A 25,562-nucleotide genomic window follows, 5' to 3' on the forward strand; every position below is an offset into this window, starting at 1 on the left:
GATTCTTTGATACTGTCTTTTTAATCTGACATAAACATTTGGCTAATAGGATGCATTTGGTTTCTGTTTACACTCATTTGCCCCCTAGGTGTCTGCCTTATGCTTCTTTTCCCTTTCTCTTGGTTCTCCCATAATTCCCTTGGCAATGCCAATGGAAGATTTAAGACTACTTACTTTATGGATAAGAGGTCCTTTTGGTGATGACATGTATTTATTCTTAATGCAATGTATGTGACCGTTTCTCTTGAGAGTCTCTTGTTAGAACAATAGTGTTCTTATTATCTAGATAATGGAAATAGAAGAGCAGAAGCAGAAGCAGTTGGAATTACTTGAACAAATTGAGCAACAGAAGTTAAGGTTAGAAACCGACTGTTTCCGGGCTCAACTGGAAGAAGAAGAAAATAGAAAGAAAATTCAACAGCCTGAGGTAGGAGGCCAGAAAATAGCAGTCATGATGTTTAGGTTCTGCCTACTTTATAATGTTTTCATCAGTATGTGTGCTGTACCATGTAGATGTGACCAGGTTTACTAGGAAGGTGTGTGCTGAGCTTTTTGGACTTACCTGTCATTGTAGAAAACATTGAAGTACTTGATTTCTTCATTTTTAGGTTTGCTCTGCTCCAGTGTCACATGCTGTGATTTCTGATGAAGACTGTCACAGGCAGATGATCCGTAACTATCAACATCAGCTCTTACAACAAAACAGGTATGAACTGTGCTACATCTTTGGGATTTATTATTTGTTTTATATAAGAATCTAGTTGGAATTTTATTAGAAATTGCTATAGTGTTTTTTTCAAGGGCAGTGGGAATGTATTTTTCTGTGGTAAATATGACCATTTTTAGATTGCTACTTACAAGGTTTAATGTGTAAATATTTGAGAATGTGAGGTTTTTTTTAAAAAAAATACAAATTAGTAATATTTGTTTTTATATTTGTTTTTGATAGGTTACACAAGCAGTCTGTTGAAACTGCTAGGAAACGATTACTTGAATACCAAACTATATTAAAGGAAAGATACCCATCCAAGTCACCCATATCACTGATACCTGATTCTGTTATATCAGGACCAACACAGAAATCCCAAAAGTCTGCTGCTGCAGCAGATCACTGGGTTCCATGCCAGAGACTGAAGCTGAGTCCTGACAAATGTCAACCTGTGCAGTCCTCACAGATCCCCACATTAGATCAAAGTCATATTCAGGCAATAAGACAAGGTCATTTTCCACAGAGGCAAGGAGAAACAGGTGCATCAGAGATGTTAGCCAAGCAATCTATCGGGTCACAGGAACACCTGCTGCAATTCTCTCAGTCAGAAGCACATCAGAGAGACTATAAATTTGTCCCTAAAGATTCTCATGCACTTTCAAGAACTTTGTCTTACAATAGGCCACAAATGTTACTGGATACTGGAGAAGTTTCTAAACCACTGAGGGCGACAACTTGCCAAACTTTAGATTCCCAACGTATATCATCAGAGGATAATGAAACTATATGTTCTAAGCCAACTGAGCCATCTTCATTTCTCCCACTGGTACCTGAACGTTCTTTTACTAGTCTCCCAGTTAAACATGAATCTGGAAAAGTTCAAGAACCCTTTACAACCATAAGCAAAAGTACAGTTTCTGTAAACCAGTCTGTAATCAGTCAAATGCATGATCAGCCTTTGTCATCCTCAGGCACAATCAAAGCCCAGCATAGTAACTTAAAGTTTCCCCAAGAACAGTTAGAACTACAGAAGGAAAGTCTTCAAGCAAGACAAGAGGCTCAGGAAAAGCTTGCTTATTGCACACAGAAAGAACTGGAAAAGCAGGCTGGTCTCCCAGTATTCCTCCCATCATCATCTGGAGATTTATTTACTTCACTGCCATCTGCCTCAGCTGAATCAGGGAAAATTCAGGCATCTTCAGCAGAAAGTGAGGCCACTGTTTCCTCAGGCATCATGGACAGGCTCTGGGGTTTTTCACAGCCTGTCTCCTCACAGCAAACTAATTTGGAATTTCTCCAAGAACAGATCAGTGTTCAGAAGGATAACCTTCAGGCTAGGCGGGAAGCCCAGGAAGTTTTGCTGGCACATAAACAGAGTAAACTGGATGAAATTGTACATTCTGAGCAGACCAGGCCCTTTGGGCCACATCACATGACTCAGAAGCCATTTAGTTCACTAACGTTGACTGATAGGCAGCCTAGAAAAATCCAGGAACAGACTTTTCCTACAAATAAGAAAGGGCTTCTCCCAAGCCAGTCTGAAATCTCAAGATCTCAGGATGGGTCTTCAAGTTTTATACAGCAGATCCCATCTATCCACAGTAGTTTAAAGTTGCTTCAAGAACGGCTAGCTACACAGAGGGATGCAATTCAGGCTAGAGATGAAGTGCAAGAAGAACTGCTTTTACATAGAGAAAGAAGTTTGGGAGACACTGTGTCTGGACCAGTAAAGTCACTCTCCTCAGTGGTTACTCAGCATTCAGATGCTTCTCATGCAGTTTCAGAAGTTGGGCCTAAGAGGTCCCAGGAACTATATTCATCTGAGAAGGAGAATGTAGTTCCCGCTAGTCATTTGATCACCCCAGCACTTGAGGAGGAGACTCATGGCCTTCCACAACACAGACAAGAACATTTTACAACACTCCAGGAACAATTACACATTCAGAGGGTTATACTTGGTGCTAGAAAAGAAACTCAGGAATATGCACGCAAAGAAAATGAATTAGAAAAAGGACTTCATTGTCAACAAACTGGCACCCTGTCTTCTTTATCCCAGGGAGCTGAATGGGAAAGATCCCAGGAGTTTATATCAGTCAAGAGTGACAGTACAGAGCCCTTAAGCCTTAAGATTCCAGGATTTCAGGAAAGACTGGTTAGATTTTCACAACATACATTTCCTATGCAAAAGAATTTGGAGGAAAACCACAAATGGGAATTCATAGAAAAAGAGAGTTTTCAGTTTAGTCGTCAAACTCGAGAAAGTTCATCTCAACAGACAGGTCTTTCTTCCTTCATGCCCTCATTAGGACCATCGTCATGTGTGTCCTTGCCTTCTGCTGACTCTGGTACATCACAGAGTGACAGTAAAGTAACATCAAGCCATCTTCAGGTACCAGAATTGCAGGATAGACTTCGGAAGATATCCCAACTTATCCAGCCTCAACAAGACAGCTTGAAGGCCCTTCAAGAACAGTTAGCTGCACAGAGGGAAGCCATCATCCAATGTAGACAAGAAGCTCATGAAGAAATACTAAGAGAGTGGAAGGAAAGAGTGTTCCCAGAGCAGGTTGGTCCATCTCCCCTGATACCTCAGCATTCACTTGCTTCATTCCCTCTTTCTGACTCGGAAAGAACACAAGAACTTTGCTCAAGCACCAGTGAAGATGGAGTATCTTCTAGCTCTTCTGAGATGCTGGCTTTGCCTGGCAGGGCATTGGGTTTATCACATACTGCTTTACCTCAGCAGAGTAATGTGACCACATACCCAGAACACCTCCAGGCACAAACGAATTCCTTTCATTCTATGGAGAAAGCCCAAGAAGAGTTGATGTTTCCCAAACCATGTAAATTTGCAGAGATAGAACATTTTATCCATCCTCATCATGGTGACTTGAAGGCATATCAACAGCGGTTAGATGTACAAAGGAAAGCCATTAGATCTGACCAGGAGATACAAGAGGAACTGCTTTTGCGGAGGTTAAATACATTGGAGCAAAGGGTATCTTGTAAACAGATTAGCTCCTCTTCGTTTTCAGAACAGATACCACTATCCGTTGCCAACTCTGAAGGGACCCTACAGTCTTTCCCAACCAAAAGTGATGACCCTGAAATGCCCAGCTTCCATGGTGAGCTACCTCAGCAGGATAACCTGACCATGCAGTTGGACTTAGAAATGGTGTCTCATAAAGACCTGCTTTTACACAAACTAAACAGCCAGGATACAAGTGGCTCTCCTGAGCATGCCGTCCCTGCTTTGTTTCTCTCCAAGGAAATAGAGCACCCATTCATTCCATTACCTTTTGCAGAAGCTAAATCTGAAAGCATTTGTGAGGCGTATTTACCTAAAAAGGAACTTGTAGCTCCTTGTAGGGAGGCTGTGACCCCAAGAATGCAGAACAGACTTTTGAGTTACTCCCAGCCTGTCTTAACTCAGCAAGACAACATGACTCTTCAGAAGCAGCTGCATCTACAAAGAGAAGCTCTGCACTCTAGACAAAAAGCCCAAGAGGAGTTACTTATGCAGAGACAGACAGCCTTGAAACAGCAAATTGAAAAACACAAAGAGACTTTGAAAGAGTTCTTGAATATCAGTCAGGTATGGTTTGAATTTAAAACTTGAGCATTACACAGAGATGTTTAAACCTGATTCCATTTTAATCCTAAACTATATTTTCTTTGGTTATTGGGAGTATGGAAATTAAAACAAAAATTTATCTACTTCATAGGGTCATTTTAAATAGTTATCATTAAAGAATATCCATTTTTATTTCTGAGTTTTGTTGCAGTAGATTCTTAACTTACCACAGATAAAAATTGTAAAATGGACTAGTTAACAGATGTCTTTTATAATGTAATAGATCCTGTTCTGTAATGATTTTATTGACATTTGTATGTGAATCAAATTCCCTAAGTAGCATATGGTATAGCTGGCATAGTTGGAGGCTGATAGAGGCAGACCTACTGCTTACATTTTAGTTAGGAAGACTGGTGTGGTCACTCAGACATTGCCATCTATTCTCATGAATATGAATGGATCTATTCTATGTTAGGCCATTTCTTAGGTTTTTTAGTACAGAATTCTGCAGCACATAGATGTTCGGGAGGCACTTGAGTCTAGAAGTTAAAAGTCTTAGAGTTGTGAAGGAAATGTAAAGGGGGAAACACAGAAGCATTCAGGTTTAGTCTGTCAACAGATGCAGAGGGAGCTAGGACTTGGATGTGTGGCCATATTTTTTGCACTAGGAGTGTCTTCCCTTCAGTGTTGGAAGTATGACTCAATTTTGGTCTGCCAACATAAAACACAGAGATGTTTATTATGAGCTGTACCTGGGGATATGGGGGTTCAGGTGTTCCTGAATAACATGTTCCACTATGGAAATAGTTACAGGAACTTAAGTCACAGAACAAAAGAAAATGGTGAATTCCTGGTGTTTTCCAAGTGTTTCGTCGGGCCCATGAGGCAGGCGACTTGCAGAGAACTGATGTAGTGGTGAAGCTAGTAATTCGCTGTGTTCTGACTTAAGATGTCAGTTCTTCAGGTGATCACCCCCTTTCCCTGTCCACTTTTTCAGGCAAGGAAATCCACAGGAGAAAATGACTTGAAAATTCAGAATATAGACGAGCTCAGAGGGTGGCTTCCTCTCATCCAAGCCCCTGCCTGGGGAGTCTCTGATCAGGAAAGGTCTAGTGGTGAGCAGCCACGTTCAGCAGATGTCCATGATGAACACAGTGGTGAGATGTCCCTGTTGTCTTTTTATAATTGCCATCATCCCTGCAGCTGCTGGCTGAAGAAAAGCTTCCTGTGTGTTCGCAATGTTTCATTTGTTTAACCTTATCTTTGACCTGATAGGTGAGAGTCTGGGCAAAGATCTGAGTGATAGAGCCTCTAAGCCACCTGTCTCCAAAGTGAAATGTGGTTTGAACTTAAACCAGCATGAGCTTAGTACGATACAGGAGGTGGAGTCACCAGCAAGTGGCAGGACTTCCATGCCAGGTACACTGTGGCAAAACTCAATATTTTACTAGTTTGCTAGCTTTCTACCTATTTTCAGTATGCTAAAATAGATTCAAGGGCTGGTCTTTGAGTACTTGTAAAAAGAGAGACTGATTTACATAAAAATAATCTTAAAATTTGGAACCAGAGAGATGGCTTGCCAGGTAAAAAGTATTTTCCTGCTCACTATACAAATCTGACAGCTGAGCTCAATCTCTGGATCCCAGGTGGAAAACATGAGCCAACTCCTTAAATGTAGTCCTCTGACTTCAACATGCCTGCCATGATACATACACACACACACACACACACACACACACACACACACACACACACACACCAGCACTCACATATATCACATATACACACAATAATAATAACATAGAATTTATTGAAGTACTTAAAGTTTTGACTTAAAATATAGCATTGCAGCTTTGTTCTGTCTCACAGGGTAAAGGCAGTATACACTAAACTGTAAATGTTAGAACTCTAAGGGAAAGTTATCCTGGCAGTCAGAAGCCAAGGACTATCTACAGCTCAGCAGGGAAAGGTATCCAAACAGAAGTGTTAGCAACTCTGCTTCAGTGGGGGATGATTTCTCCAGAAAAGATTTCCCTAATGCAAGGGAAACTCTCCTCCAGCAGGGGATGGTATCCCCAGGGAAATGCTACAGTTCTACTCAGCTTCCTGAAATGCAACAATTCTACTCCAGCAAGGAAAAGTTTTCCCAGCCAAAGTGTTACAGTTGTGTGCCCTGCTCCTTCTCTGCTTGGCAAGAGCTGTTAGAGTTCTGCCCTGCTCAGACCAAAGTTGTTACTGTAAGCCCTACAGCTTAGATGGAAAGATATCCTGGCACACAGGGATCAAGGAATACCATAAAGTCACATAGCACGCACAACAGACCTCCACACAAGAGATTTATTGGGAGGGGGAAAACAGGAGGTGGCTGCCTCTTCTTAGACAAGAAATAGCAACAAACTGAACAGGATACAGGGTTTAGAGGGTTTCTTGGAAAGGGGGTGGAATTTTTCAGGGTGGAGCTTTCCACAGTGGAGATTGGTGACGTTTCATGTCCAGGGTCTGGGATTTTTACTCTGTAGGGTTGGGGGCAGTGTCTAGCAGTTATTCTGTGGGTGAAACCTGGCAGTTGGAGGTCCTCAGGGGAGGGGCCTGGCCACTTAAGTGGCTCAAGGGTCTAACAGTTTAAAGCTCTGCTTTGCTAAGGGGTTTTCTCACAGAGATGTAGCTCTGCTCTGGTGAAAGTAAGTCTTTAAAACAAACGTCACTTAAGAGATTTTATTAGGAGGGAGGAATCCAAGAAAGTGGCTACCTCTGCCTGGGTGGATAATGGCAGCCCCAAACTGGTACCAGACTTATATAGGGTTTCTTAGGGATGGAGCTGTCCAAGGTGGAGATTTTCAGAGTGGGGATTGGTAGGATCTCAGTTCCTGAGTTTGAGACAAGCTCAGAGTGTAGGGTAAAAGGGCCAGCCAAAGAAACACACCTTGGCCTGGAAACCAGAGCCACATCTGCCCCTGACCAGCTGAGCATGAAACCAACCAATTCCTGGGCATGAAATCTAGCCAGTCAAACTTGTCCAAGCTTAAGGGGATTGAAATGTGACCAATTCCCATCCTGAAAATCTCCACCCTGGAAAAACTCCACTCCTAAGAAGCCCTACATAAACCCTGTATGTGTTCAGTTTGCTGCTGCCTTTTTCCACTCTGGCAGCCATTCTCCCAATAAATCTCTTGAATGAGGTTTGGGTGAGACTTTCCTTCGCTGGAATGCAGCAGAGCAGAGAAGTAACATCTTTGGCTGGAGCAGAACTGAGCAGAACTGTAACACTCTCTGGGGAAACCTTCCCCAAGCAGCACAGAGTTGTTATACTCTGAGGGATATGAGCAGAGTTGTAACAACTTCACTAGGGTAACCTTCCCTTGCTGGAACAGAGTTGTTACATTGAGGAGCCCTGGAGCAGGGCTATAATTTACTGTTTTTATGGTGACTTTGTGGTACTCTTTGGCTCCCGACTGCCAGGATCACTTTCCATCGGAGCTGTAATGCTTACACGGATAGTAGTTGGATCTAGTGCTATGGGATTGGTTAGTTTTCGTGCTCAGGAATTGGTTGGATTTCAGTTCCTGAGTTAGGGGCAGGGTGTCTGACTCTTGTCTCGGGGCCAGGGTGTTCTTCCAATGGTACTTTTCATCCCAGAATAAGTAGCTTCTCTCTCACATGGGAAGGCAGTGTGCACTGATCCCAGCTTCTCTCACACATGGGCAAGGGCAGCGTGCTGTGGCCAACTCTGCTCTCTCTCACTCACTCTGACAGAGTGCTTCCTTTCATGTCCACCATTTAGACACATTTCAAATATGGAACTCAGTTCTGTTTTCCCTTCTGCATCTACTCTCACTACTCTTCTCTACATGTTAATGGACTATTTTAGTGGTTTTCTTTCTAAATAGGTTCTCACTTTGTAGTTTTGTCTTGCCTGGAACTCAGTGTGTAACCCAGGCTGGCCTTGATCTTTTTCTTTTATAGGATAATGATGCCTAAAATGTTGACTTTACCAACAATTAGAACATATTTATTTGTTTACTATACTATTATGTCCAAACACTTAAAAATTACTTCCTGAAATCCTAGAATTTCTTAACAACCTTTAGATTTTAGAGTCACTAGATAATTTTCTTGATGAAATTTACCAAAGCAGGTCTTGTTTAGGAGGAAATCGCCTTTTTGTTGCTTAAGAAGGTACATGGGAGGGTAATGTTAATATCAGCCATTTGGTTCAAACCTTTGTTTCTTATGGAAAGACTGTGAAGGCAGGGAAACAGAGGCCCTTTAGGATTCAATGCTTTTCTGTTCTTAGTAGGAATGAGCATGATATGTTTCATGAAATGAGTCAGGATTTTATGACTGGCTTTGAGCTTTTTCCCTTTCAGAAATTAGTTTACTGGGCTGGAGAGATAGCTCAGAGGTTAAGAGCACTGACTGCTCTTCCAGAGGTCCTGAGTTCAATTCCCCACAACCACATGGTGGCTCACAACCATCTGTAATGAGATCTGGTGCCCTCTTTTGGTCTGCAGCATATATATAGGGAAAATGCTGTATACATAATTAATAAATAAATCTTTAAAAAAAAAGAAATTAGTTTACTAATTCAGAATGATTATGAGGAAAGTCTTTGTCATTGATTCCAGTAGTTAGCTGAATCATGTTTGAGATTACAAAATGCCATCTTGTATAAAGAGAAAATCACATTACTCCACTTCCTCTTTAAGGGTTGGCCCCTCCCTTGATGTCCTCCTAACACTCAGTTCTCCTCTTTGAGCTCTTACACCCACCCATGTACACTCCCACTCAATCCTGACTGAAAGCAGAGCCTTGCAGTAGAGCTCAGACCATCTGCAGATTACATATATGCGCCTGGCTAAACAAGGTCATTCATAAAAATGGCATTTCCCCCAAAAAAGTGAAAATTGGTTGTGAAGAGTGGGAAAGCCTTGCAGTGCTTTTTAATTTACAGAGTAAAGCTTGATTGAAATTACATATGGGCAGGGCAGTTAGACTAGTCTGTATTGATTTTTCTTTTCTCTTTTTTCTTTCTGGATAAATTTCCTTAATTCTTTTATTCTACTGAATGAAATTCTTTTATTCTGAATTTTTGATGATCCAATTGCAGTTAACAGAAAGTCACCTTTTCCTCTCTGATTCTCCTACATGCCACCCTGGTAACATCCTACTTTTGTACTGGAGTTACTTTAAGAGTTAGTTTTTGGTTTGGTTCTGTATTTTCTGTTGATCCAAAGTTTTATTTACTGTTGAATTTCATGGAAAAGGTGGGGCATTTTCATCAAGGACTCTCAATAGGAAAGTCTCTCGTGCCAGCCCAAGCCTGGCTACTGTCTGGGTGGACTAAAAGAGTTTATAAGCCTGACTAAACCACCAACACTTGAACCTTTAAGAGCTCAGGTTTTCAAAAACTATTACCTATTATATTATAAAGCAGCCATTTATTCACTAGAGAGGTGGTTCAGGGGTTGAGCACTTCCTGCTCTTCTAGTCCCCAGCACGCAACCATTTTAGCTCCAGCTTCATGGGATTCAGTGCCCCTTCTGACCTCCAAGGGCACTGCACACATGGGCTACGAATATATATACATAAACAGGCAAAACACTTTAAGTTTTAACTGGAACTTAATGAATTGGTTATTCCTTCCCTCTCCCCAGGTAAATCAGATTTTTGTCAAGATCGAGACCCCTTAAGGGTCTCAGTAAGCAGAGAACAAAGTTTCCTGGGGAGTCCACTGGCATGTGACCCATTTGATCGTCACCAACCACCTGCCCAGAACAGCAGAAGCCATGACTATGATGAAGCAGGTAAGTTATTTTTCTGCATTTTCTTCTTATTTTAGCTTCATTTAAACACAAATAGTTGATATATGAATTGTAGCTTCTGGAGGGTTTCTGAGAGAGGGACTGACTCCAGCATCTGCATTTTGTGTTACAGTGAAACTACAGTATAGGACATTGTCATTTTTGACATTTTGATATACTTTTTCCTTTGACTTTCTCAACTCTTAATATTTAAATATTTTAAGAGTTTTACCTCTAGACTAGCAGTGACTAATTTTTTTAAAGTAATTTTTTTAAAGTAATGACTAATGAGTATTATAGACAATAAATAAGTTGTTTTTTTTTTCCCCCAGTGGCCAGAGATAAGGCAACAATTTAAGAAGAAAAATATAAAAATAAGGTGTAGACATGTAGGGAATGATACTCTCTGTTGCTAAAATTTTACTTTCTCCTAATTTCCCCTACCCGTTTTGAACCCTTCAATCCATCTTTCAGCTAAAGTCAAGGAACCTGATGTTGAGAATAATGCAGTATTGAGTCATGCTGTCTCAGAAGAAGCAGCAAGTACATTCTTGGGTCCAGCTGGGAAGCCAGACGACAAGGTCAGTGATGCTACTTTGTGTTTACTATATTGAGCTGTTTGGTTCTGTGTTTCTGTTTAGTTTGTTAGAAACTTTGTTCTCTGAGATCTACTGAGGTGGATCAATGATGAAAATAGCCAAATCTGAGCATCAGAAGACCTTTTGGTCTGCTTGGTGCATGATCTCTACAGTTCTGAGAAGCAAAACTACAAAATAGCTTAAAACAGTTAGGGTCTGTGTGTGCTGAGAGAAGGGTGTGTGTGTGTGTGTGTGTGTGTGTGTGTGTGTGTGAGAGAGAGAGAGAGAGAGAGAGAGAGAGAGAGAGAGAGAGAGAGAGAGAGAGAGAGAGAGAGAGAGAATCATTTCTGAGCAATGATGAAAAGGCGTTAATACTGAACCTTGTCACTATGAAGGTTTCTACACTTGACCTGAGCTCAGAATTAACAACTAGCACCGTTGATCATTTGTGGTTTTTCTTGTTGTCCTGATACATTATGATCCAATATTGTCTTTGAAATTTTAGGCTGAAACACAAGAGATGTCTCAGGAGCTGTTATCTTCAGTAACTGTTTCTACTGGAAGCTTAAGCTATGAAGTCACAGATTTGAGCCTTACAGATCCAGGTACTATCAAACTTTGCGAATGCAGTGAAGGAGCAGCACTGGCTGCGTGCCAGTGTGGTGATGGAGGAAGCACTGCTTCTCCATGCTGTGTCCTGGTGGTGTGTTTGGGGGAAAGCTGTCTCAAGCCTACAAAGGAAAACATCAGTGTTGAAATAGAATACTATAAACAACAGTCACTCATGCACTTTGGCACATCATTCCATTTAGTGGAAATCTCTCTGAACAGATTTCTGGTTGCATCAGTCTCAGCAATATATACTGCTATGACATGTTTGTGAGGAAGTAGCCAGCCATTAAATTAATGTGTTACAAATGTTAATTAAATGTTTTGATTAAACTCAAATTTTAGAGTCATTTTCGGAACAGACGGAGCTTCAAGAACAAGACTCTACCACTAAACAAGAAGAAACTTCTCCTTTTAGTTGTGCAGTGCCTTCAACACCAGTCATTTATCAGCAGCTGCACCCCTTGGGTGCTAGTGAGTCTCTATTGCCCAAGGAGGAAGAAAAGGCATCCGATCATACACATGTTCAACAGATCATAGACAAGGATTTACATGAAGCAAATTTGATACCTGAAAAAAGAGACTTGCGGGGTAAAATTTTAAAAGAATATTTTCCTAGCTTTCACCTTTCATCGTCTTTAGTTTTACGTATTGTTTGAGCTTCGTATTCTTTATCACCTGCACATCATTTATGCCATAGATATTGAGGGCATTTATGAGACAAGGCATCTGGAGAATAGTAGGGGCCAGCCAGATGGCTTTACATTAAAGGTACTTGCTGTCAACCCATGACCCACCTTATGTTCAGTCCCCAGAATCCACATGGTTGAGAGATCTGACTTCTGAAAGTTATCGCTGTCCTATACACAAGCATTGTGGCAGGTGCACCATGGCATGCACATGTACATCAAACACATAAATAAATGAAGATAATTTTTAAACAACAAAAAAAGTGTGAAGAGATTAATGGAGACATCTCCCTACAACTAAGGCAGGGATTTGAGTGAGATTCATCGTGAAACCCTTGAAGAATTTGAAATTAAATGAGATTTGCACATAAGATCCAGTACGTGCACCCCAGTAACAAGACAGTATACTCAACATTTCCCATTTTACATTATTAATCATGAAGTGAGCTGAGCAAGAACTCAAAACTTATAGTTAAGCTTTCCCAGATAGTCTTATGTGGCTTTCACTCCTAATTAACCATAGAAGCCTCTGAAGCTGGTAAAGTGGAGATTTGAATTTTAGTTTCTAGACTCACTAGAAGATTCCATTTATACCTAGGAACAATCATGACTGAGCATGGAAAACAAATGGAAGTAATCCTGCTATATCAGAAATGTCTGAACCCTTTTCCAAGTCTCACTAAACCTTCCCTTTCTTTCCCTCCCTCCAAGTTTCAGGTGTGGACCTTGACTTTCCAGAACTGGAACATGTATTTCCACACTTGCATCACCAGCTCTTTAAACCCTTGAAGCCATATCTAGATTTTGACTTATCACCATTCTCCTCTGGGATTTCTCAAGACAACAGAAACTTTCATGAGGTAAATTAAAGTTTACATAAGGGATTTGTTTCATCCTGTTCTTTTTTTGTAGTCCAAGCTTAAGTTGCCAAGACAGGCTGACCCATGTGGTGGTGCACACCATCACGCTCAGCCTGTCTTTCCAGGGGGTTGGGACTGAATAGAACATAAGTCCTTGCACTCAGTCTCCAACACCAAGGGAGGAAATACTTTTCATACTTCAGTAAGCATGCTCACAGTTCACTAAGACCATTTGACAACACAAATTATAGGATTAGTACTGTTTTTCTAAAGGCAGAAACAACAGCTGTTTTTGTGGACTTTGTAGTTCCACGAGGTGCTGTTCCCCTTCCCCATCCCAGCTTCCACACTCAGCATTAAGTAGGTTTACAGAAATCAGAGGAAGTGGTTAATTAGCTCACGGCAACTAGATCATTCCGGGCAGGGTATGGGTTGTTATAATACAGAGTCAGTATTTCAGCCTTTGTTTTCAGCAGAGCTCCGAATCTTCATCTAAGAAACCTGATGTTAAGGAATCCTCCAGAAGCACAGCTTGTTTCACAGCACTTAGGGCCAATTCAGAGCAGCCTGATGTTAGCCTAGCTCATGCTGCAACACAGAGTTTTAGTGCTGAAGGTACGTGAAAGCCCAAGACTTTCCTCTTTTTGAGGATCTGTTCATTAAATAATGTAATTATGTAATATATACTTAACTAACTTAAGTATTTGTTATTCAGAACCCTGGTGATTTATTGTGCTTATATCAACTTTCCCGTCTAAAACTGTAGGTCATAAAACCCTGTTTGCATTCTACTTAAAATGTGACTTTCTCTAGCCAGTATTTATGCTGACTTTGTTAACTTTTTTTTTTACTGCAGGACCTGAACAATCTTTCAAGCAGCTTCTACCAGAATTCTCTTCACAGGAAAGCCAACATGCTGATCTACCAAGTATTTACAGCATTGAAGCAAGAGGTGCCTCCCAAGGCAGGGAAAACCATGACTATTCTGAACAGACAGAAATACAAAATAAGAAAAAAAGTGTTCATTTTCAGTCCTCAACAGAGAACCAGAGTCCAGTGTGCAGTTCTCCTGATGGTTCCACTATATTTAATCAGTTACATCTCCTGTGGAGTTCTCCAGGCTCTTCTACCTCTATGCTGGGCTTTGAGGAGCTGTCAAGAAAAGTGGTTACACTGCCACAAAGCCAAAGGCTCACTCAAGATAAGAATGAAGCTATTATAAATCCACCTGTAGAAAACTCCAAGGGGTCTCATTCATTGAGTGTTCAAAATGAAATGTCTATTCAGAACAGATTTAAAACTGAAACCACAAACCCATCTCAGGTATCAGAAGCAGAGCACATTACAAATTCATTTCCGAGCTCTATTCCTGTCTGGGTAAGTGTGCTTTGTAAAACAGCACCCTCTTCCTGAGAAATCTTTCCAGCAGAATTGAAAACAGCCATGCAAGTTTGGTTCAGTTCATTAGGCTACTTATTTCCAACGTTATAGTCAACAAGCTGTGGTCTTACTTTATGCTAGGAAGGCAGAGATGGGCAGGTGGTGACCAGATTCAAAAAGGGTCTGAATTCAAAGCCAGACCAAGGACACCCAGTTCTTCCACACTGCTCCTCCCATAGGTCCTGAGTTTTTATGCAGTTTTAGACTATCTAACCAGGTGGTGCACACCTTTATCTCACCACTTGGGGAGGCAGGAAGATTACAGAGCAAGTTCCAAGACAGAGGGCTTTTACAGACAAATACTGTATCGACCCAAACATAAGACATGCTCCTCTTTGAATTGTTAAACAGGAAACAGAATCTGGCTATGGTATAATGGAAGAACCAGATCTCACTCTAGTAAGCACCAGTGACATCAGCATTGCTGAAACAGATCTTGCTAACTTAACCCTTGAAGAGAGAGGCAGTGAAGCACAGAGCTATTCCCAGGTAAATGCCATTAGCCCTGTGGAGGACTTGCTCAACCCCTTAGTCAGGCAGCATGTTTTGTGCCTTAAACAGGTTAAGTTATGCAGGAGTTGGTGCCAGCAGCAACTTTTGCCCAATGGTACCTTGTCTGCAAAGTTAAATGGGGGTCCAAGATTTGGTTGTTTTCTAACAAAGCCTAGAAAACACAGCAAAACAAAGTTACTTTCTCAAAATCAGGCAGGTGCATCTTCAACAGAAACCTCTGTTTATGGAGCTGTATTAGAGTCTTGTATGGATCAACCCCAAGTGGCACCTTCAGGTAAGTCCAGGCTGGCCTCGAACTCATAGATCTGCCTGCCTCTGCTTCAAAGCACCACTACTGCCTAGCCAAATGTTTAACTGAAATGAGGATTTCTGTTAAGACTTTTAAAAATTTGCAGTCACAATGAAAAGAAAAAAGACATTTATGGAGCGATCCTACCAGAGACAGAGAGAGATGCGGATGCGGAATAAAGCTCAACTCACAACAGGTATGTTTCCTTATTTATTTATTTTTTTTACAAAACATGAGATTAAGAACCAAAAGAAATCCTTTAACCCATCCCTTAATTTTAGGTTTGTCTCTGAGCCGCCGGAAGGGTGTTAGTAAAGTCAGAGCACCTCTCCCTGAAGAGAGAAGGACCACACAATCCCTCATACACCAGAGGGCACTAAGGTATGGGCATTGTTATTTACTTGTAGTATTTAGCCATTAATGCCCATTTAATCCCATGTACATTTCTTACAGATTATACAGGCAGTTAGCTGAGGTAAAACAGCAAAGAGAAGAAAAAACAAAGCAAGAAGTCTGTGCCCAAAATATAGCAAAGGCAAAAGAATTTCATAAGGTGAGCAGAAGCCAGTTTTTCCCTCTAAAAAGCAAACAAAATTCAAACAAAACTAAATTAATTTCATTCCTTCTACAGAAAACACTAGAGAAACTTCGAGCCAAAAATACATGCTGACTTCCTATAAACTGTGTAAAGGGTTTTCTTTTAGTTTCATGTATAAAACTAGACAAAATTATTTATTGTAAATAAATTTTTATTTAAGGGATTTGAATCCATTGCTCTCCATCCTGAGTCACATGGTTTCCAGATTTCTGAAGGGAGTTAAAGAATTAAGTTAAGCTCTCACAGCTTTTGACTTGGGGAATGCATGTTATCTTCTCAGAAAAACACAACACTATCAAGTGCCTGCTTTCTTCTGTGAAGAACATCAATCTTTGGTCACAGCGTAAAGAGCTTTTGGTTTTACAGTCCAACAAGCCCTCTTTGAAATGACCCTCTTTGAGGTGTTTCTTGCATACACACCTTTCACTCTGTCTGATTGTACTCTTTAGCCCTGTAGAACAAGAACAAGGTAGAGGTCAGCACCTGAGCATTCTAACATAATCAGGAATTTACTCATCAGGAATAAAATGTCCCCAACAGGTTAACTGCTAGCCAAGCAGCACATAGAAAACCTATTGGGAATTTTTTTATGGTCATGTCCACAGCAAATAAGAAACTGAATTCTCAAAGCCTTGGTAATGACCATTACAGTAAGAACATTAAATGACTACTACTACTTACCTTTTGTTCTCGTCTCTCCTTGAATTTAAGCCGGAACACTCATGACTAATTCAGTTTTTCACCTGTGGGGAAAAAAATGCATAATAAAGATTGAGGTTACTCATTTAGTATCCTAAAATCCACTGCCCAAAATTATGTGTTGAAAATTCTCATCTCAAATTGCTCCGTGCAATAAATATTAGTTCATAGCCAGATGGGCTATGAAGCCAGATTGTCTTGCTCACATATGTAAGCTATATTCCAACACTGTTCACCAGATTCAAAAATCCTTTGTGTTTATATTTGCAAATATGGAATCTGGAGAGACCCACCAGTAGATGATGTTCAGAAAGGCTATTTCACTCAGCCCATTCAGAGCAGTTGAACATTGTCTATCATCACAACATCATCTCTTACTGGTGTCTTTCCACCAGAGCAGCAAATTTCAGTCTATCATCTCAAGCTAGCATCTTACCGTAACAATTCTGGTGCCTTCTTCAAACCAATTTACTTTAGGAACCTAAAAGATTGAACACACAAAGTATTATGAATGTATACAGTATTCTTAGTATTCCGTCTGTATGTATGCCTACAGGCCAGAAGAGGGCACCAGATCTCATTACAGATGGTTGTGAGCCACCAAGTGGTTGCTGGGAACCAAGAGTGCTCTTAACCACTGAGCCATCTCTCCAGCTGCTATGAAATTAATTATTAACATGTCTTCAAACCCAAGATTATAGTGGGTAAATGTCACAGGCCTCATTGTCACCACTGTAATGCATCTACTGTGATGGAAGCATGGCCTGTGTCTCAATTTAGCCACATTCACCAGTTCTAGACACTGACTGACAGTGCCCATCTTAAGTAGAATGAGGCTCAGTCTCATGCACTATGCATCAAATAAAACCATCTAGAAACAAACAGAAATGGGGCCTTACCATTTTAAACCAGGCCTCTCACTTATTGACACCCTAGGAATAAAAAGAGTAGTTTCATCAAGCAGGTGATAATGCCACCAAGCTTAGACCAATTACTCCCTAGAACTTGCTCTGAACTCCACAGGGCACCCATATCCAGTATAAAATAACTGTATCATTAGAAATACCAGGTTATCTTGCACAAAGCCAAGACACCAACGATGCCAGATAGTGAATTTCTGTTGCACTGTCTTTTGAACACACCAGCAGGAAAGGAATGCTGAGTGCAGATACCATGCAGTGCCAATTCCTAAACCCTCAGCCTGGTGTTCCTAATGAAGAAACTAATGATACGGTCCTAATCTCCTAATCATTATCTCCTCTAAATCATACAAACATTCCACATGTTAAGGAGGCTGGATGGGCTTTCAGCTGTTCAGTTTATGCAGCATTCCATCTCAGAGCCTTCATTCCACTCCCACTGGAAAATTGCCCAAATCAAACCATTAACTGGCCTAATGTATCTGCATTATGTAAACTGCAACACACACTGCTGGTTGAATGTTTCTCACTGAAGCCAGAGATCCCAGGTTTGGCTATCAAGACTGCCTGGCTGCAATGGTTCTGAACTGTGGTACTCTGGGACCGATGGCTCTTTATCTAGTGAGTTACCTACTCAGCAAGTTTCCCTGTTCCCCAGGCTGGCCTCTAACTTGATCCTTGCTCCCAACTCCTAGGATTACAGGAGTGTATCATTAAAAAACTCAAACATCATTTCTAGACATGAAAGCACAAAGAAACGTTTTTTCTAGTCTATACATAAAGCAATTGTTTTTGCTGAGAACACAATAAAAACCAACAAGATTCAGTTTCACTTACCAGTGTGTTTGAAGAGTTCTGCTTACTCATTCCTAGAATAGTACATAAGATTTTAAGATTAGATTTCCAGTTATGAAAACTAAGTTCACTGTCCAGAGTTAATAGCTGTAGTCAGTTCTATCAGAATTAAGTTTTAGTTCATGTCTGTATCATTCAGCAGCTGAACAGTTTTAATTCATCATTTGAACTGTAACTATACTTCCCCAAGATACAGTGCCAGACTTACCTAACATCATACTAATCATTGTGATTAATCATTTTCTTTTAAACCAGGGCCTGAAGTTTAAAAGAAAAGGTGATATATTATTGCTTCAAACATTTTAGATGTCTTGTAGTTTCTTTCACAGACCTAACCACGAGCAGCCCTGTGAGTCAAGCAACCACAAGTTACTATATGAGGCGTTTCCAACGATGTGTGGCTACTGAGGAAGCCCCATCGGGATAGACCTCAAAAAGCAATCATTGTGAAGCCTACATATGAACATCTAGCAAATAGGAGCTGAAGGAAATCACAAAAAGTCATCACAGAACAGTTAGGCTCTTAGAGGGCTGTGTTCTCAAATACTAATCAGTTTACCACATGGTAAGAATTCTTTACCAAACTATTCTAATCACCAGTACACATATACTATTACTTTATTTGCTAATTTATTTTTGTTTGTTTTTAGGGCAGGGTTTTCTCTGTCCAGCACTGGCTGTCCTGGAAACTAGCTCTTATATGCCAGGCTAGCCTTGAACTCATAGAGATCCGCCTGCCTGTCTCCAGAGTGCTGGGTTTAAAGGTTTGTGCTACCCCCTGTATTTGAGATTAATTATACGTTTCAGAACGTTTATAGGTAATATTTTAACTTCAGTAGGAGGCCTTATAGCCTTCACCTGCTAAACTTCTCATTTCAAATTATTTCTAAATATTCATGCTTGACCATGCTCCAGGATTTACTGAAGGCTGGAGCACTCCCCTTTCACACAACTCTGAAGATATAAATTGACAATATGCCACTTACTACATTGAAACAAACATCCCTTCATGGGTATCTTCAATTCTGACTTCATAAAGCCTTTAAAAAAGAAACATTCATCATATTAGATACCTATGCCTCCAAAGTCCAGGATAGTGAAGAACTAACCTCATCAATACCATAATCCCTTGATGCTAAATTATATATATATTCCTTCTTGTATGTATCAAAACTCATATTGAACAATGAGTTCTGGGTTGCAAAAGAGGATTTATTTTTGCACCTGTCTAACCTGCCTTTGTCCACCACCTGAACAAAAACATATACAAGTGCTGCCCAAGGCCATAGAAATCTGAAACAAAAGCCAGCTTTACAGTGTGACCACAGGATGTATGAAGCATCCTAGGGAAAGACACTCTTTTTGACTAAAGAACTACACACCTAGTCAGGAGTTAGCACACAGGGGTTGTAGCATCCTGGAGCTGTGTTTGGGAGAAAGAGTGTATGAAAAGTTTGTTCACAGAAGAGCATTCTTAGAGGTTGTGATTTAGCTTACATCCCTCACCTCACAAGATGGCTGGTTAATACCATCTTGTAAACTCCATTTCTAAGAGCCCTGATACTTTCTGGCCCTGGGTACTAGGATGTATACACACATTCATGCAAGCTAAACACTCACAAAGATATGATTCTGTTTAAAAAACTGTTTGGAATCAGTCACTGGGCTGGGGTTCCTGAAACCAGAAAGACGTGTAGGATTTCCTATTAGCATTTTTCTTCCAGGATCAGTATCACAATTGTTTTTAATGTTCCAGTATCCAAGCTCTAAAAAGAAATTCCTAAGTATTTGCTTTCCCAGTCCTCGGTGGCTTCTTTCGCAAGCTGGCTCAGGTCCTTTCTTCATGTACTTGCCAAATGAAACACCTGTAGTCATGTCTTTCTATTAAGTCACTGTTTCTGAGTGTTCTTTACCTTCTTTGATTAGTCAGATGTACATCTCCTTTCCAGGCCGGTCAGCGTGCTCTCTTGTGCAGTTATGTTTACCCTTAGTTTTTTTAGAGAATGCAGATTCTTTCTTGGTCTTCTTTTGTTCTAAATTTCTCTTTGGAAATTCTGAGCTTATTATGAAGCAACTGTTTTGCTACATTTAAAGAAAAAAAAATCACTGTTAGCAACTAAGCTCACCACTGACAGGTGGATGAGGGCTACATCTATTTATTCAAAGTCCAAATTAACATCTACAGTATTTTCTCATGTCAGCCCACATATCTATTAGACTACTTAAATGTTAATTACAGAGCATTTTACTAAGTGCAGAGATAATACTGGCTTATCTTCCTAACGGAAGACTAATATTCAATTCTCAGTGACCTCTTCTTGACCTCCCCAGATTATCAGACATGGATATGTCTGCAGGCAAAACACTAATATGTAATAATTTATTAAGCAAAAAAAACCTTAAGAATAGAGTCATGCCTATAGCAGGAAGAAAAGTGCTAGGATGTTAATCCACTGGTCTGTGATCTCAGGGTTCATTGATATTATCTGACAAAATTAAGAAAGGATACTGACCTCCAGCCTCCACACATGATTGCAGGATCACACCCTGAGTATGAGTACCTTGTCATAATGTAAATGCATAGCCCTGAGCTTTGAATCCCAACATCGGGAATAAGCATTAAGAGCAGCAATAGAAAAAAGCTCAATATCAAATATCCTTGGGTATTTCCATTCTTATATCTCCTATGTTAAGTTTAAACAAAATTTTTATAGAAGCAACTGTATACAACTTCTACATTCCTGTGTCTGAGACACTAAGGAAGTGACTGCTGCAGAGGACAAACACGTGAGAAACTGGAGAGGGGAGTCTGGACTGGTGTGCACTTGAAAGTCTGTCTCTATTTTAAACCTTCTGGCTCAGCGTTTCTACAATAAAGCTACCTCTTCTGTCCCTGGCAAAAAAAAAAACCCAACTTCTACATTCCATAAATAATAAAGATCACTTACAACCAATTTGATATCGCATTCAGACTCAGGACTTGTTGCCTCCTCGTCTTCTGTTCTGTAACATTAAAAACATATATCACATATCTTACCTTATATTTTGATGCTACAAAGACTTATACTCTAAGGAATACATAATATCCTGTCTCCAAACCAATACCCTGTGCATCTACTTAAGATAAACAATCCTAAATGTGGTGGAAATTATTGTTACTGCTTCAGCATTTGATCAGTGGATGGTTAGTCTAGCAAGGTCACATGTCTTTACTACTAGCACTTGGAAAAGAGGTAATGAGTTCAAGCCCAGCCAAAGCTATATAGCTAAATGTGGAATTGCACATTAAGTTACCTTAAAAAATAAAAATAAAAAATAAAAACAAACCACCAAGCCTAGCCTAGGAACAAATTATTCTTCAAGATCCAACTTACAATGGCTCGTCAATGGGAGAAAGAGGACCATCATCATCCATGTACTTGTGTCTCCGGCTGTCAAAGTCTTCCTTTTCTAAATCTTCCCCAGCATGCATTTGTTCCAAGCATTCCTTAAGATGGTGCTCATACTTGAGTTTTTCAATGTGGTGAAAAAATCCTCTTGCAACAGCTTGCTTCAAGTCAGAAAACACAATTCCTTAAATTAAATATAATAAAGCCTGAAATTCTACAAGGGGCTGGGAGATGGCTCACTGTGCATCAAGTGGACCAGATTTGGAAACAGAAACCATGTAAATGCTGAGTGTACAAGGTGGTTCTACTATAATTCCAGACTTGGAAGGTGTAGACAGTACCAAGAACAAGCTGAATAGAAAGACAACCTAAATTGGCAAGCTGTGCTAAGGCTGTACATGCATATACATGGAAAGAATGACATTAATCCTTTCTGTTTACAAATTCCAAAGGACTATGTGCATTTCTACATTTAATACTCAAATATTTTAAAAACTTAATTATCTGGGCACTCAAATTTTCCTAATTTCATGCATATGGGTGTTCTGACTGCCTACATGTGCACTGTATGCATGCCTGGTGCCCTCAGAGAACTGAAGGGAGCATCACTGGGGTTAGAGATGGCTGTGACCCTATGTCCTTACATGTTCTTCAGCTATGTAACTCTCTCCATACATCCCTTGTCCTAGTTAGCTTTAACTCAATTTGACACAGGTCAGAATCACCTTAGAAGTGGTCCCAAACTGATAGACTGTTCCTATTACAGTGTAGATTGCTTAGATTGTGGGCGGTACCATTCTCTGGGCAAGGGCTGCTGGGTTAACAAAGCATGACCAGCTAGCAAGCAGCATCCTCTATATTCCTATTCTCCAGCCCTTTGGGCACTTCTAAAAACTGACTTGAGGAAGTGATGCCTCCTTACTTTGAAAAGAAAGGTTTGACTTGGGCTACTGAAATGAAAGTTGGGCATGGTATAGTATTTGAGACAAGATAAAGGGCTTTTCTGCATAGAACACTTGGAACATCGTTCTCTGAAACTGTATGCACACTAAAAAAAAATGCCAGTGCAGACTTCACTCAGAAATACTCAAACTTAAGCCAGAAACAGACTTTACATAGAAGCCACTGTAACCAAGTGTGTTCCAGGTACACCTTAACTAAGAATGGCTAACAATGATGTCATCTAGTCTACAAAGTTGTGAGATAGTCAGAGCTGTCACAGAGAATCCCTGACTAAAAGAAGAGGAAGGGGGGGGACAACAATCCCATTTAATTTTACCACATACATGAAAATGACTCACCTCATATGTTAAAATTTTCTTCCAAGGTAAGGGTTTTCTTCCATTTTCAGATTCTAAGAATGGAAGCACAGCTCCTTTGTCTTTAATTTGTTTCACATCTATTTGTGACCTCCTAGGGTTTCTAGTGTTCTTTATTCCAGATGGTCTTTCCCTTGGTCTCGACTTTGGCTTGTATTTCCTCTTTTTCCGTTTCTTTTTCTTAAATCTTTCAAAAATGGCCTTTAAAGTCAAAGGCCTTGGTTCTATAGAGGAGTCACTTGAAGAGTCAGTTTCAACGTTCGCAGGTGAAATGACACATTTTGCAGTAGGCTTTCTTTGCTTTTGTGTAGGTAAAGGAATGTACTGTGTTTTAAATAAGCTTTCAGATGAGTCATCACTAAAATAAATAAATAAACTGCATTACTGACTTATCACTAGAAACATTTCCCATTCATGAGTGGCGAGGCTGCTCAGGCAGTATTTACAACTCCAGCTTGAAGGAGCTCAACGACCTCTCCTATTTGGAGAACCAAGAACTCCTATGATACAGACTGCAGGCAAAGTACACTTAAGACAAATTGGATGAAAATGTTCAAAGTTTAAATGTACATTCCTTCAAAAGCCCCCCCCAATCATACCCAACATTTTAGAATGGACCAAGTACAGTCAGTCAGTATAGCCATCATATTTAAAGCACCAGCTTGTTAAATGTTCAATTTTATCTTTCAAGAGAAAAGCTCCACAAATCATCTGCTTAACCAGTAAAGCACTACCTATTGGACAAAAGTCAAATTCGTCTTATCCTAAGATAAAAATATGTCCCGTTTTTAGCTAGGAGTGTTTTCTGTAGTACAATTAGCAGGGCGTATTAATACGCCTTTAATCCCAGATCTTGGGGACATAGGCATTGTCATTTGAATGAGCCCACCAGTGGTCACTACTGAGTCCTTGTCTCAGAATAAATTGAACTGTGCACTGAACCTAGAAGTTTACCCACCATCTGCCTTACCTGTGGTTTCCAGTGTCGTCAGCTCCATCAGGTGTCATGCAGTCAGAGTTCCCTTCTGACTGAGCCATCACTTTCTCTCTGCCTTACCCAGTTTTCTGCAATCACAAATTTCAGTGTTATGCACCTTCCCGAACATCCAAGAGTCTTCATTAAAATTAAGCATACACCATACCACCACGTGAATTCAGATAAAAATCGATCTGAGGATAGTCCACTTTAGATCACACTCGATGGCTCACAATTCTCTTAACTCCAGCTACATGAGATGGTATGTTTTTTGGCTTCCCGGACACCGCCAGGAATCCAGGCATAAGAAACCACATTGCAATGCAGTTTGTTTTCTATTTAAATTTACCTGAGCACCTCAGTGACTTTACCACCAGCCAGACACACAGTAATTAATATAGGATTACTACTTCCAATGAGTACCCATGGAAGGCTGAAACAAGAGCATCATTAGATTGTGGTGCAAAACTAAACCACTGGTCAAAACGCCCACAGGCCTGTAATCCCTAAGAAAGAACACACAGGAACCTCTGGGGTGAGTCTGGACAGATGGCTTAGCATTAAGAGTACTGGGCTGCACTTCAGTGAACCCGAAATTAAATTCCCAGGCACCCACATGGCTGCTTAAAAAGGGCTGTAACTGGGCAGGTGGTGGCGGCGCATGCCTTTAATCTCAGATCTCGGGAGGCAGATGCAGACGGCATTCAGTTCGCGTACAGCCTGATCTACAAAGCAGATGCCAGGGCACCAGACCTGTTATTAAATAGAGAAACCCTGTCTCCAAAAACCACCAAGGGGAGTGGACAGCTGCAACCAGTTTTAGGGAATTCGATGTCCTCTTCCCTGGGCACTGCACGCACGTGGTGCACATAAAAGGCAGGCAAAACACCAGCAGATACAAAAAAAAACCTTTAACATTATTCTAGGCTACACAAATTCTAGATCTAATCAGAACCTTGAAGGATAAGAAAACCAGGTGACTAAGACTTTAGACATCAATTGTTTAAATTAATCCATCAAAACAATGTAGCCTGGCTGGTGGTGGTGCACGCCTTTAATCCCAGCACTTGGGAGGCAAAGGAAGGTGGATCTCTGTGAGTTCGAGGGCAGCCTGGTCTACAAGTGCTAGTTCCATTACAGGTTTCAAAAACCAAAATGTAACACATTTAGGCCGTTTGTACCAACAATATATCTGTGTGTAAATTCTAAGGTAATTGCAAACTACACTGCAGCAACCTATCTCGAAATCAATCATACCTGTATGGCGGTTTCCAATTGTAAATCTCCAAGTTTGGAGGCCACGTGGTGAGTGTCAAGCTACTGGTGCGAACACACGCCGTGGGCAGACCGACAAGAGCCTCTAAACGCTCTAGGAGATATATATAGGCAGGGAGCACAAGGCACCTAGAGGACCTTCCTGGCCCGACAGCGACCGGGAGCCCGCGGGGCCTGCAAAGGCTCCGAGCAGGGCCTAAGGCCCCAAACGCCGCGCCTCGCCCGACCTCAGTGCTGACTCCGTGCGGACAGTCGACAAAGAGCCCCGGCCTGCCCTACCCGCGGCCCCCACCGTTCGGTCGCGCCAGACCGGGTTCCCAACGCAAACACTGGCGTCTTCCTCCTCCACCACGCCGAAAAGACCGTTCCCGCCCGCTGCAGCCGAACTAGGACAGCCGAAATCTCGCGTGAACTCGAAGCGGCGGGTGGGTACGAGAGCGCAGCTACTCGGTGGGCGTGGCCATGTGGG

At 40.9% G+C, this 25,562-nt stretch overlaps 2 protein-coding genes and 10 non-coding genes across 21 annotated transcripts in view; 3 read left to right on the forward strand and 9 right to left on the reverse strand.

Annotated features, from left to right (window-relative positions):
• Cep295 (centrosomal protein 295) overlaps positions 1 to 15,843 on the forward strand; it is a 40,581-nt gene extending 24,738 nt beyond the window's left edge. For 3 of the 8 annotated variants that reach the window (XM_075966772.1, XM_075966775.1, XM_075966779.1), the window contains 17 exons: positions 287 to 427; positions 609 to 706; positions 950 to 4,304; positions 5,281 to 5,440; positions 5,559 to 5,702; positions 9,938 to 10,087; positions 10,559 to 10,665; positions 11,168 to 11,267; positions 11,617 to 11,862; positions 12,672 to 12,820; positions 13,294 to 13,435; positions 13,677 to 14,197; positions 14,612 to 14,749; positions 14,966 to 15,047; positions 15,169 to 15,258; positions 15,344 to 15,443; positions 15,516 to 15,843. In XM_075966772.1, coding sequence (XP_075822887.1) covers positions 287 to 427; positions 609 to 706; positions 950 to 4,304; positions 5,281 to 5,440; positions 5,559 to 5,702; positions 9,938 to 10,087; positions 10,559 to 10,665; positions 11,168 to 11,267; positions 11,617 to 11,862; positions 12,672 to 12,820; positions 13,294 to 13,435; positions 13,677 to 14,197; positions 14,612 to 14,749; positions 14,966 to 15,047; positions 15,169 to 15,258; positions 15,344 to 15,443; positions 15,516 to 15,732 — 5,940 coding nt within the window. In that variant the 3' untranslated portion in view covers positions 15,733 to 15,843. The remainder of the gene's footprint in view (positions 1 to 286; positions 428 to 608; positions 707 to 949; positions 4,305 to 5,280; positions 5,441 to 5,558; positions 5,703 to 9,937; positions 10,088 to 10,558; positions 10,666 to 11,167; positions 11,268 to 11,616; positions 11,863 to 12,671; positions 12,821 to 13,293; positions 13,436 to 13,676; positions 14,198 to 14,611; positions 14,750 to 14,965; positions 15,048 to 15,168; positions 15,259 to 15,343; positions 15,444 to 15,515) is intronic. The other 5 variants (XM_075966776.1, XM_075966773.1, XM_075966774.1 and 2 more) reach the window with 5 other exon arrangements.
• Positions 10,764 to 10,843, forward strand: LOC142847448 (small nucleolar RNA U2-19). The gene has a single exon (XR_012910202.1). It is a non-coding gene; the product is annotated as a small nucleolar RNA U2-19 (small nucleolar RNA).
• LOC142847447 (small nucleolar RNA U2-30) lies at positions 11,012 to 11,081 on the forward strand. Its single transcript, XR_012910201.1, has one exon. It is a non-coding gene; the product is annotated as a small nucleolar RNA U2-30 (small nucleolar RNA).
• Taf1d (TATA-box binding protein associated factor, RNA polymerase I subunit D) lies at positions 15,791 to 25,461 on the reverse strand. 3 transcript variants are annotated; one of them, XR_012910064.1, is made up of 13 exons: positions 25,076 to 25,461; positions 23,813 to 23,907; positions 22,825 to 23,200; positions 21,509 to 21,684; positions 21,083 to 21,137; positions 20,048 to 20,216; positions 19,121 to 19,174; positions 18,343 to 18,392; positions 18,117 to 18,148; positions 17,259 to 17,291; positions 16,796 to 16,840; positions 16,342 to 16,403; positions 15,791 to 16,111 (listed from the first exon to the last, which is right to left on the reverse strand). XR_012910064.1 is itself a non-coding variant. In XM_075966785.1 (7 exons), the coding sequence occupies exons 2-6, from the start codon at positions 23,878 to 23,880 to the stop codon at positions 20,061 to 20,063; spliced, it is 831 nt and encodes a 276-aa protein (XP_075822900.1). In that variant the 5' UTR covers positions 23,881 to 23,907; positions 25,076 to 25,461; the 3' UTR covers positions 19,095 to 19,174; positions 20,048 to 20,060. The 3 variants fall into 3 exon arrangements, 2 of the variants coding, with proteins under 2 accessions (XP_075822900.1, XP_075822899.1); XM_075966785.1 differs by lacking the exons at positions 15,791 to 16,111; positions 16,342 to 16,403; positions 16,796 to 16,840; ... (1 more) ...; positions 18,117 to 18,148; positions 18,343 to 18,392 and having other exon boundaries at positions 19,095 to 19,174; XM_075966784.1 differs by lacking the exons at positions 15,791 to 16,111; positions 16,342 to 16,403; positions 16,796 to 16,840; ... (2 more) ...; positions 18,343 to 18,392; positions 19,121 to 19,174 and having other exon boundaries at positions 19,326 to 20,216.
• On the reverse strand, positions 15,925 to 16,053 carry LOC142847439 (small nucleolar RNA SNORA25). The gene has a single exon (XR_012910193.1). It is a non-coding gene; the product is annotated as a small nucleolar RNA SNORA25 (small nucleolar RNA).
• Positions 16,186 to 16,305, reverse strand: LOC142847443 (small nucleolar RNA SNORA32). The gene has a single exon (XR_012910197.1). It is a non-coding gene; the product is annotated as a small nucleolar RNA SNORA32 (small nucleolar RNA).
• LOC142847436 (small nucleolar RNA Z40) lies at positions 16,660 to 16,729 on the reverse strand. The gene has a single exon (XR_012910190.1). It is a non-coding gene; the product is annotated as a small nucleolar RNA Z40 (small nucleolar RNA).
• On the reverse strand, positions 17,066 to 17,197 carry LOC142847440 (small nucleolar RNA SNORA1). Its single transcript, XR_012910194.1, has one exon. It is a non-coding gene; the product is annotated as a small nucleolar RNA SNORA1 (small nucleolar RNA).
• Positions 17,406 to 17,542, reverse strand: LOC142847437 (small nucleolar RNA SNORA8). Its single transcript, XR_012910191.1, has one exon. It is a non-coding gene; the product is annotated as a small nucleolar RNA SNORA8 (small nucleolar RNA).
• Positions 18,232 to 18,304, reverse strand: LOC142847459 (small nucleolar RNA SNORD5). Its single transcript, XR_012910211.1, has one exon. It is a non-coding gene; the product is annotated as a small nucleolar RNA SNORD5 (small nucleolar RNA).
• On the reverse strand, positions 18,439 to 18,569 carry LOC142847445 (small nucleolar RNA SNORA18). Its single transcript, XR_012910199.1, has one exon. It is a non-coding gene; the product is annotated as a small nucleolar RNA SNORA18 (small nucleolar RNA).
• Positions 19,282 to 19,409, reverse strand: LOC142847451 (small nucleolar RNA SNORA40). Its single transcript, XR_012910204.1, has one exon. It is a non-coding gene; the product is annotated as a small nucleolar RNA SNORA40 (small nucleolar RNA).
• Positions 25,462 to 25,562: the final 101 nt, after the last annotated feature.

This window comes from Microtus pennsylvanicus, chromosome 3, assembly GCF_037038515.1.
Source record: "Microtus pennsylvanicus isolate mMicPen1 chromosome 3, mMicPen1.hap1, whole genome shotgun sequence".
In the NCBI taxonomy this organism is placed as follows: domain Eukaryota; kingdom Metazoa; phylum Chordata; class Mammalia; order Rodentia; family Cricetidae; genus Microtus; species Microtus pennsylvanicus.